The 11,457-nt window shown below is 33.6% G+C and overlaps 2 protein-coding genes across 5 annotated transcripts; one reads left to right on the top strand and one right to left on the bottom strand.

The window, feature by feature from the left end:
* The first annotated feature begins 284 nt into the window (after positions 1-284).
* On the top strand, positions 285-6,186 carry LOC123218087 (katanin p60 ATPase-containing subunit A-like 2). Of its 4 annotated transcripts, XM_044639304.1 has the most exons (12): positions 293-504; positions 1,001-1,156; positions 1,243-1,298; positions 1,608-1,673; positions 1,760-1,867; positions 2,308-2,374; positions 3,274-3,358; positions 4,070-4,230; positions 4,524-4,625; positions 5,060-5,282; positions 5,787-5,922; positions 6,070-6,186. In XM_044639304.1, the coding sequence occupies exons 1-11, from the start codon at positions 466-468 to the stop codon at positions 5,918-5,920; spliced, it is 1,197 nt and encodes a 398-aa protein (XP_044495239.1). In that variant the 5' UTR covers positions 293-465; the 3' UTR covers positions 5,921-5,922; positions 6,070-6,186. The 4 variants fall into 4 exon arrangements, with proteins under 4 accessions (XP_044495241.1, XP_044495239.1, XP_044495238.1 ...); XM_044639303.1 differs by having other exon boundaries at positions 294-504; positions 5,787-6,186; XM_044639305.1 differs by having other exon boundaries at positions 295-504; positions 1,028-1,156; positions 5,787-6,186.
* A 2,746-nt stretch (positions 6,187-8,932) lies between these two features.
* Positions 8,933-11,242, bottom strand: LOC123218088 (glucan endo-1,3-beta-glucosidase 11). The gene is made up of 3 exons (XM_044639307.1): positions 10,925-11,242; positions 9,798-10,834; positions 8,933-9,480 (listed from the first exon to the last, which is right to left on the bottom strand). The coding sequence occupies exons 1-3, from the start codon at positions 10,989-10,991 to the stop codon at positions 9,391-9,393; spliced, it is 1,194 nt and encodes a 397-aa protein (XP_044495242.1). The 5' UTR covers positions 10,992-11,242; the 3' UTR covers positions 8,933-9,390.
* Between the last annotated feature and the right edge of the window lie 215 nt (positions 11,243-11,457).

The raw sequence follows: 11,457 nt of genomic DNA, 5'->3' as shown, positions 1-11,457 counted from the left end.
AAGCTGACTGGACTTCAAATTATAGAAATGCAGATCCCTTCTTTCATTTATATAATCATATCTGAATGGATTTTTTTGAAATTTTAATTTTTCTTCTAATAATTTTAAAAAAAATATTTTTACACTTTGAAAAATGATTAAAATATAATATTTAAAAGTTTGTTAGATTTTTAATAATTTAAACAATATTGATAAAAACATATTAATAGTTTTATATTTAAATTATTTAACTATATATACATATTCAGTATCCAATTTTATTGGCATATTTTTAGAAACTTATGACATAAAAAAAGAAAAAAAAACACCTTATTTTTCTACTATTAATCTTCTGTGCTCCGCATTGTGTAGAATCTCGTACGAGTTGTCACTGGCAATCAACTGACTAGAGAGCGGGAGGGAAAGCGAAGGAGAGGGAGTTTTTTTGAGATCTTTCTTTTGCTTTGCTCTCAATAATTATCAGCAATGGCGGATGAACCGTCCCTCACTCGCTGGTCATTTCAGGTTCTAAACCTTTTTTTATTTGTTTCTTTTTGTTGTGTTCGTGTGTGATTCAAATCGGTTATTGTCCTGTTTGTTTGGTTTCTGCGACAGTTTAGGAGAAAAAGATAGTCAAATTCTGTAGTGTTGAAATAGATCGTCTTAGTATATTGAGCTGAGTGTGACTGTTTGGCTTAGTTAGGATGACGTTAATTTAAGAGCTGGATGATGGAATTCGGATTCTTTTTCTTATTTTCTGATTTCTTAACATCTGACTGATAAAATCGTTGGTCTCTTTTAACTTTGTGATTAACAAACTGATATGCATGTCTTTATTCATGTGAAATCTTAGAAGTTATTTGATGGTAGTTAACTAGCTTTTGCACAAGTGTACTGGTCAAAGAAGTTCTTGGACAATTTTTTTTTTTTTTTTGGTTGAGTGCATTGTGATGTAATTGATGAATTTGTAAAAGAAACACTGCGATGTGCGCTTCTTTTAAGCTACTATGTTTATCTATACGATTTTAAAATTTGTTATGATGCCAAGTTTGGGAGAAAGAAACCAACAGAATCATCTCAAAACGGTCAAAGCACTGAAAAGCCAGTTTCTAATGGGAGCTCATCCAATGGCTATGGTCAGAGGGAAATCTCCATTTATGAGCAGTACCAGAACCAGGTATTGTGTTTGCTTTATCTTTTCATGATGGTAAGACTTGTCTACTACTTTAGGAGCTCATTTTTTGTTTTATATTTTTGTTGCAGGCCAGGAACACAGCTCACTTGAATGGAAATTTCTCCAATGAAAGTAATGGGATACTGTAAGAACCCTTGATTTAATATTTTGATTTTGTATGATTCTATGACACTTCTTACCAATCTGCAAAAGTTTTTCTTCACAAACTTCATGCTAATTCTAGAATGTCAACCAGTCGTTTCTGATGCTATCAGTTTCATATTATTTGTTGTCTAATGAGTCTAAGATTTAATACTAGAAGATATGATACTTTCATTTTTTTATCACTTGTTATGTTTTTTTTTTTTTAAAAATAGTTGTTCCAAATCATGGAACTGCTAGAACAATGCCTATTCATTTGAGAACTTGCTGAATATGATATTAGCTATTTCAGGCAGAAGCCGCTGCTTCCTTCTTTTGAATCAACTGAAACTCGTGCTTTAGCTGAGAGCTTATGCAGGTAAGTTTACTTTTTACTTCTGCTGCCTTCTAACTTTTTTTGCTCATTTAATGTTTTCAATACCATAAAAATTTCACCCTATGCAGGGATATAATTCGTGGGAGTCCAAATGTTAAATGGGAGAGCATCAAGGGGCTAGATAATGCCAAACGTTTACTTAAAGAAGCAGTTGTCATGCCGATAAAATATCCCAAGTAATTTCATCTTGACCTTTTATGTCATTGCATGAATTTATTTCAAATCTTTTACTCCTTTTCTCTTCACTGAAGCTATTGTCATAGAATCAGATATTTCGGTGTCACCAGAAATATTTAATTATTAATGTAATTGTATCACTTAACAATTGAGCTTCTATTTAGAATACTGTTGATATTTCTGTCCTCTATATTTCTGTTTCTGTAACTGGAACATGGATGATGCTGATTCTCAACATGTTTTCAGTTCATAAGAATTTTTAAATTGTTTGAGCATGTTTGTGCCTTCTTTGAAATTAGTATATGAAACATTCAGAAACTTTCCATTGAGCCTTTGAACTGTCAGTTTGGTTTAATAAATGAGAGCACAAACTAGCTAGAAATTTATGTAATTTAACATTTAAGTATTAGAATTAAGCTTACATTTGCTCTTTTTCTAGGTATTTTACTGGCCTTCTATCACCATGGAAGGGTATTCTTCTTTTTGGCCCACCAGGAACGGGAAAGGTCTGTTAATGTAGTTTTTTTAATTATTTTAGTCGTTGTTTTCGTTGCTTTATTTATCTTTTGAAATTTTCTATTCATCTGTTATCTTTGACAGAGTTACTATCCTTAGGAAGTTTTGCATATCCTCATGGAACTTGTTTTTCACCTAAATAATTTTCTCTCACTTCCTCTTGTTTACTAGACCTCATAAAATTGAGGATTTTTTTATCGGGTGATTATGAGAACTGCCTGTCCTTCTGGAAACCCATTTCACCTTAAAAGTGTGCTTGCTTTCAAAGAAATTGCTTTCAATCCGAAAATTCCGGGCTTTTAAGTTTTTGAATGAAAGTAGATTTTCATCTAATATGAGAAATGTTGTTCATTTTACCTTTTGCTGGAATAACAGATTTAGTGGTAACTTTGTTATTCATTGTATTCTAGTAGGTATTTTTTTGTTTTATTTCTTCAATTTAATCAATATGTGTGTGTGTCAGTTTCTTATATGAAAAAAGAAGTAAAAATGTATTTATTGCCAACATTTGAATCCAGAGTAGAGACATTTCAGTGTTTTCTGTGTATCCATACAGTCAAATAGATGTTAGTGTATGGAGCTGTTATGGCCTAGAGGATCATCTGTATGGCTAGTCATCTATTATGCCCTAGAGACACCTTACTTGCATGCTATGCTGGGATGTGTATGAAATGGGTAATTAAAACCAATCCCTATACTATGGTGGTTGTGGCTTGTCCATGGTTGGCCAGAATATACAAGCTGTTTCTGCAGATGTCCACAATTTTTGCCAGTATGGAAAAGAGAGATTCTGGGTTGAGCAAAATTAATAGTTTTGTCTTGATGGTGTTCATTGTAATTTTTCTCTTTGGTGTTAGTTATAAAAAGAATTTCTACTATGATATTTCAGACAATGCTTGCAAAGGCTGTTGCAACAGAGTGTAAGACTACATTTTTCAATATTTCAGCATCTTCTGTTGTCAGCAAATGGCGTGGTATGTCAAAGTTTGCCAGATTCTCTTATCTTGCTTGGTCTTTTCTAGATTTTCCATCCTAGGGATGAATCTGTTTGTATATCTGGTAAAAGTTTTGTAGATTGACTTTTGATGGTTTCAAATTATATAATTAACTGTTACAGAAAAGAATGTGAGTGAGGATTGGGCATAATATAATTCTGTGATATGTGAGAGGTAAGAGGGGGCATTGAAGATTGGCTTGATTTCCAGAAATTGACTGAGGAAGCTTTAAGACCCAAAAAGAGCATGTTCTTATGTTTCTCAGGACAGGACTTAATTGGGTTGTGGATTTTTATTGGTGACGGATAGGTGAGCTAAAAGTTGCATAGCTCTGATATCTACATCTTATCTTCAGTTTGAGTTATTATAGCATTATATAAATTTATTAATCAGATTAATCAAATATGAAGTTTTAGAAATTGAAGTACCATTTTAGGTAAGTCATTCTTGATGAAACAGGTGTACAAGTACCATATATTGTATTTGGAAGGTGTGAAATATCATCATAGTGATATGTGTCTGCTAAACATTGATATCTCTTATTGGGGGTGTTGTCTTAACACATTATTAACTTATGTATAAAAAGTAAAAGGAACTAATAGCATTCGATAAGTGCCTTTTCCTTATGACAATTTTGTTACCCAGTCATATTATAAGCCCATCTAATTATTTAATTATATGTCATTGCAGGTGATTCAGAAAAGTTGATAAAGGTATTATTTGAGCTTGCAAGGCACCATGCTCCCTCAACTATATTTCTGGATGAAATTGATGCAATAATTAGTCAACGTGGTGAAGGACGCAGTGAGCATGAAGCTAGTAGGCGTCTAAAAACTGAGCTACTGATACAGGTGATTTTAAATATCTACTTATTACTACTTGCATGCCTTTTCTTAATAATACCTCAACTGCATTTGTGTCATCAGTCCTAGACCTGCTGCTGCATCCGTTTCAGTTTTTGCATTCTGTGTTTATTTATTTATTGTATTTTGTGTAATTGACATGCTCAGGGATAATAATTTCCAGATTGTGGTACTGCAATGAACTGTCTTCACATCATTTCTTCAATAAGAATTGCTTAAATGAAATCATAATAAAATTTCTACTTTAGTTTGTCAAAGTATTCACTCAGATTAGATTGCAGATGGATGGTTTGATGCGGACTGATGAACTTGTATTTGTTTTGGCGGCAACAAATCTTCCTTGGGAATTAGATTCAGCCATGCTTCGGCGTCTCGAGAAGCGAGTATCCTTTTGATAAATAATTTTGTGACAAATTTCCTCTTCATAACTAGATGTGATTTATGCTGAACTTTTATATATAAAATGAAAAGGATTAGGTCCTAAAATTTCACTTTCCTGAATGTTAATTCTTAATTCAACCAATATTCTCAGACCCCATTCAGTGTTCAAATATTAGTCACTTTTTGTTTCTTTCAAGACTAGGCTATTGTGGAAGCCACTAAGAGTTTGTGTGTAGAGGTTCAGGTTTGGCTTATGCAGCATTCCAAATTTACTGTATAAATCTTGTATATTGGAGTATGGTACTTCACATGTATCAGTCTTGGTTTCCACATAATTTAGTATTATGATGTCACTTTTCCACACAATTCAGTGGCAAAGCATTCAACTTCAGATCCGATTATTAATAATACTGATCCTTTAACCGTGGTCAATAAGATCCTTGTACCTTTGCCAGAGCCAGAAGCAAGAAGAGCCATGTTTGAAGAACTCTTGCCTCCGCAGGCTGATGAGAAAGGCCTTCCTTATGATGCATTAGTGGAAAGGACTGAAGGATATTCAGGTTCAGATATCCGGTTACTCTGCAAAGAGACAGCAATGCAGCCCCTGAGACGATTAATGGCACTCCTTGAAGACAGGCGGGACATAGTGCCCGAGGATGGTTTGTTTCCTGAAACTATGTTCTTTGAATTTTACAAATATTACCCATTTCCTCCTCCCTAGGGAAAATTATATTTAAACATATTACCTCTTATACACAAACAACAAGCAGACAATCCCAAGAGAAAAAAAATTACAGAAGCTGATTACTCTATATTTCTTTATTCTTGTAAAAATTATATGTTCCTATTTGCTTTCCTTCTTCTTTTTTTTTTTTGTTTTTTGCTATTCTTTTTTTCTTTTCAGTTTCCTTTCTTTTTTCTCTTTGGGCATGTTGCATGTATATCTTTTCTCGTTTTTAACATTGCACTTTCAGATAAAAAAATTTAGCAATAAAACTGCTCATTCATATAAACTTGTGACTGGACATTTCGTCTCTTTGGCACCATCTTTTCAAAAGATTAGAGGAACATGCTAGATTCATAGTTTCATTACCGGACTTAAAATGTCAGTGCATGCCACTAGAATGTTGAAAGATAAATTACTTGCCTTTTTTCTGTTCCAGAACTACCGAAAGTTGGGCCAATTAGAGCTGAAGACATAGAGACTGCTTTGAAGAACACAAGACCATCAGCTCATCTCTACAAACACCGATATGAGAAGTTCAATGCAGATTATGGTAGTCAGATACTCCAGTGAAGGTACTCCATCCCTGATAGCCTTTATTTATCACTTGGTGTTCAAGAGTAATGCGTTCTGTTATGCCGTGTTGATGCTCTGACTCCTGCATTGTTCTATTCAGTTTCTTAGTAATTTATACCAAATCTATTTGTTTATCATGTGATCAGGTGCGAAGCATTTGGTTTTGATGCTGTGACTAATGCATTGTCTTACATGATTTTTTTAATAGTAATAGTTTTGAATATTTAATTGGATACTCTAAATGATGTATTATTTAGTGATTAGATGATTGATATTACTTTATCATTAATTCAAAATCACTCAATTCAGTAGGAAAACACATACGTACTCAAATCTATTTGTACGAGTATTATTAATCTAAATGGATACTTAAAACTAAGTGTACATATTTTTATTGATGAGTCTGTTCTCTACTTAATAGGTAAAACCCTATACATAAATCTTTATAGCTAGAAAAGCTATGAAGTGTCTAAAGATAAAAGAATGAATAGAGAATATCGTTGAGGCTGGCTGCTGCTCCCAAATACATAAAAAATATAAAAAGTTGACAGCGGTGGAAGGATATGACCAAGTTACATATAAAATATGAAGATTTCTTTAATGAAGAAAAAATAAATTCCAATTTCAATTATTACTGAAATATTTGTAGTTACCTAGAATGTTAGGATAAGCTGAAAGAAGGATCTTAGTAGTAGCAAAGCCTGCTTTTAATACCCATGGAACATATGGTTAAGGTACGAAGTATAAAGTGTGGAATGGGGGATTCGACTCTACACTAGTAGAAATACATTTGAGTACACACATTAACACATTTTAATATCTTTGCATTGAAGTGGACGACTATGACCATAAATTATTGGTTTAGTCTATCTCGTCGAGCTCCACCAAGTGGTTTCCAAACTCGGAGGTTTCCATTTGTATAAAGGGTTTAATATTTTATAACATGTTTGCATATAGGTCCAAACTCCAGAGAAATTCTGTCTGTAACTGATGAAAAACTTCCGTGTAAAAGAGGGTTCAGCTTTACAAAAGCTTCTTCTTCAAATTATGCCCCCGTGAAACCCACTCCAACATAAACATTATCATATTATATCTGCATAAAATGCCAATGCTAGACCAAAAAATAAGGCGCCGACACTACGTAGCCTTTCACATTTTCACTTTGACCAACCTTATTACCAAAACTATATTGGATTTCTGACTCTACAATTGTGCATAAGCCAAGAGTATCCAATTTATTTTTTTTATTTTTTTTAATTGAATTATTAACTCGGAGAAAGCATACTATTATAATATAAAATTTGTGTGTGCGTATGTGTATGTTCGTGTGTGTGTGTGTGTGTGTATATATATATATATATATATATATATATATATATATATATATAATGTGATTTAATGGGTATTGCTGTGATCTGATGAGAGAGTAGTTGTTCTTTAACTGCAATTAATGAAATTGAGATAAAATAGCTCTATGATATTAAGAAATTGTTATTTGATATAAAAGAGCACACAAATAGAAAGAGATTGTGTTTTATCGAGTGCTCTTATTGACTTATGAGCTGGTCTAGTATTAATTTGTTCATGTCCTATCTATAAGTTGAACAATGTTATGTGTACCTATTTTTGGTACATAATTTATGTACACAGTGATGTGTCATCATGTAATTAAGTGATTTTAAAACATGTATCATCATATGATAAAGAAATATTCAATCATATGATAACACTTTATTTGTGTACACAAATTATGTATCAAAAATAGGTATACATAGTTTTATTGCTATAAATTTGATCGAATATGGGTTTTAACAACATAACAAAACTCAAAGTGAAAATTGAATTCCGTTTTCAAAGTATGATTATTGGTTCTATAATTTAACATTATCAAAGCTCATATTTTAACTTTCAAATTAAGTAATGTAAAGGCAGTGACCCACTGCTTTAATTTGTGCCTGGAACAATAATTAGTGATGAAATGACACTACATTATCCAATCTAATCACGCTTAGGCATGATAAAATTGTGGCTTTATCGAAAAAGCTGATTAGATTAAGCCATTAATCTAATTAATTAGAATTAATTAATTAATGTTTTTATTAACCAATTGAAACTTAAAACCAACCAAGCACATGATGAATTACGTGCCCATGGGACCTCTCTATGATGTTTCCCACTAAGACATGTCATCAATTAGTACAAAGCCAACAAAACGCCAACAACCCTTTCTTTTCCTCTCAAGTAGAACACTCTTGTTTTCAATACAAGATTCAAAGATATGATATGTATGATGATCTAAAGATGAATTCTTCATAAATTTGTACCAAAATTCTAAGTGGGGTTCTAAAAAATTGGGCAATTAATTTTATTTTAGTTGTTAATTCTAAATTTATGGTGGGAGTTGATCGATAGAGCAGGGAATCCGTGTCTCCGTAGAATACATATTTACTCTTGTCTTGCCCTTATTTGTAGGAATAATTTTCTTCCTTTTTCGTTTCCGCTTGTAAAAGTTGTTTTTGTTTTCGTTTTTATCCCTATTCCAACTTATATTGGAGATTTTCCTTTCTATATAGGGTGGCGCTAGGCAAAAACTCTATTTTTAGGGTCAAGATGTCATCTCTATAGAGCTAGTTCACATAAGAATGTTGGGGTGCATGTGCTCCACGTTGGACGTTGATGAAAGAAATGGTAGACCACCATCCCCAACAAGTCTTGAGTAAGGATGAGGTGAGATTGTCTCCCCATGTTTGAAGACTACATAGATGATTAAAGAGAGCAAAAAGCTCCTTTGCAAAAAGGATTGGCAATGACCAAATGCTGCGGTTTTTGGGCAGGGAATAAAGCTAGCTACACCTCAGAAATTCAGGTTGAAGATAGAAAAAAAAAATAAAGAAGAAACAATACAAAGCCTAACCTTTTTGCACTTTACAATATTATCATTATCTTCGTATATATATAAATATTCTTTTTCATCGAGAGAGAGGAAAGGAATTAAAGCTAAGAAATCTATTTATATATAAACATGTTATGGATTCCACGTTCAAAAGTACACGGCTTTCCTTGTAATCAATAAGGTCATGAATCAGCCTTGTACTACTCTTTAATCAAATTAGAAAATTTTTACATAGCATATGATGATAAACTAACAATATAATTACAATAATGAGAATATAATTTAAGAATAATAATAATGGATGGATCGATGTTTTTTTTCCTTGTATCGAATTAGAAAACTAGGCTAGCTCTTGTCAAGTTCGAGCTCATACGTTTTCTGATTTGAGACAGCGAACGCCCGGTTGAATCTCGTGTTTGTGAAGGGTTATGGCCTTGAGGAAGGCTTCAGTTCATGCATCAATATACTTTGAGGTTTGGTTATAAACTTGTGCAAATGGGGATGGAGACCTTTGGCCTTTACCCAAATTAATTTGTCTTACCAAAAAGTAATATTTACATGAAACTCCATATGCTTAATATGGTCTTCTCACGATTAAAGCTTGGAAACTCAGCAAAAACACAAACATCCAGTTCACCATGCTTTGATTTTCCCTGGTTGTTGCCTGTTTCATAGTAAATTTCCATTTAAAGAGGAAAAAAACCAAGGATAAAAAGAAAAATATTAGATTATTATAATCAACATCACCAACCATTAAACGATGAAAGCTAAATTTTTTATTAAGAATATTAATTACAACAGTAAAACTTCCATTAATGTAGATGTAAAAAAAAAAATCATTGCATTTCTTTACACTTTTGCCTATTGTCTCTATAATACACACTTTCCTCTTTCTTTTGCAGTCGAATAATTAAACTAAAAGAATTTGATGTAGCAGGAAAAGGAAAAAAGAAAGAAAGAATATGGAACCTATGGTTTTACCTTCGTTGCAGAAGAAGTGAGAAAGATGGAGGCAGATGAAGTTGAAGATGAAGAAGTTGAAAGGGCAGAGAGCCCCACATTGTAAGCCATGGTGCCATCGGGCCGATAAAGTCCATAATTTCTTTCTGAAGTTGGTCCAGGCTTCATGTCTTCATTGAACAAAGCAAACAGATAAACTTCAAGCCTCATATTAGGCCTCAATGGTGTCCCCTCATTCCTCAATTGCCTTCTCAACAAGTTCTTGTTATAAACTGCTGCATTTTCAACAGATGCACCAACTTCATCAGCGTCACCTTTTGATGGCCACCCTGTCTCTGAAACCCTAACTTCAATCCCACCGTAACCCAGTCTAGCTATTGCGAAAATGACGGCGTCTACTTGAGCATAAAGCATGTTGTCATAGTGCAGCTTTGTGTAAGGATCCACCATGCCTGCATTAGGATTAAAAAGCACATAGTCCAAGCAAATACTATTGGGGTCACCTTTGTATGCAAAATATGGATATGCATTGATCCAAAATGGCGCCTTGGTGGTAGACAAGAACTGTAAAAGTTGCGACATGACGCCGGCGACTTCGCTTTTGAAACTACCGGCTGAAGGAGGGAATGATTGTTCAAGAACTGCTAAAGAACTTGGAGTTGAAACATGAATGTACTTATCAAGGCCTAATTGAACTAGGGCACCATGGATGCTCTCAATGGCTGGAACAAGGTACTGCAGAAGCGATGAGTCATCTCCAGTGAAGAGCTCATTTCCGACGGCGATACCGGTGATCTTTGTGGCCGGAACATATGGCTTGATGTGGGTGCTGACCCATTGAAGCGCTTGTTGAGGATCCATCACAACCGCCAACATTTCGTTTTCGATTGTGACAATAAGTTCGACGTTGGAGTTGGCAAATGCCATTAAAATTTGCGGATTTGTGTCATAAATTCTTGTTTTTGTGAGCTTAAGAGCACTCAAGAGATCTAGGACCTTTTCCGGTGAAGGTAAATTATCGGCAACTTGCCCATAATTGATTCCAAAAGAGTTCACTCCTAATAGAGAGAAAAAACAAAACTAAACTCAATCAGAAATACAAATAAAAGATGAATACAAGAAGTAAGGAAAATAAACTAGGAAGATACCTGAGGAAGTGAGAGAAAACAGAAGAAAAACATGAATTATGGAAATACTCTTGGAAAATGTTGCCATGGAGATGAAGGAGATGCCTTATTATTCAAAGTTGAGTACTGAGGAGACGATAGATATAGAGAGAAATAATGAAGAATAAGAGGAGAGGGCTGTGAATTCTTTTCTTTGCTTGCTTGAAATTTTTATGTTTGAAGGGCTTTAATTTGCCTTGTCAATGTTGCCTTTGGTGGTCTTTAAAATAACATGGTTTTTTAAGCTTCTTGTCCTCATTCCAACACAGGCCAACACTGAATTTCTTATGGCCAAATTGTCCCAACTCTTTCTTCAGACAAAAGCAAAGGGAAATCCCACCACTTGGTTAAATATTTCTAGGAAGCAATAGTAGGATCGAGACATGGGTTTCGGTGAAGAGCAATGTTATGTGTCTTGAGTTTTGAATATCTAATCGAGTATCCAAATAATATATATTAGGTATTATATTATTATTATTTTAAAATAATTAATTATATAATAACATATTATATAA

This window comes from Mangifera indica, chromosome 6 (assembly GCF_011075055.1).
Source record: "Mangifera indica cultivar Alphonso chromosome 6, CATAS_Mindica_2.1, whole genome shotgun sequence".
In the NCBI taxonomy this organism is placed as follows: domain Eukaryota; kingdom Viridiplantae; phylum Streptophyta; class Magnoliopsida; order Sapindales; family Anacardiaceae; genus Mangifera; species Mangifera indica.
Note: the sequence above shows the minus strand (reverse complement) of the source record. Positions and strands in the feature narration are given on the sequence as shown.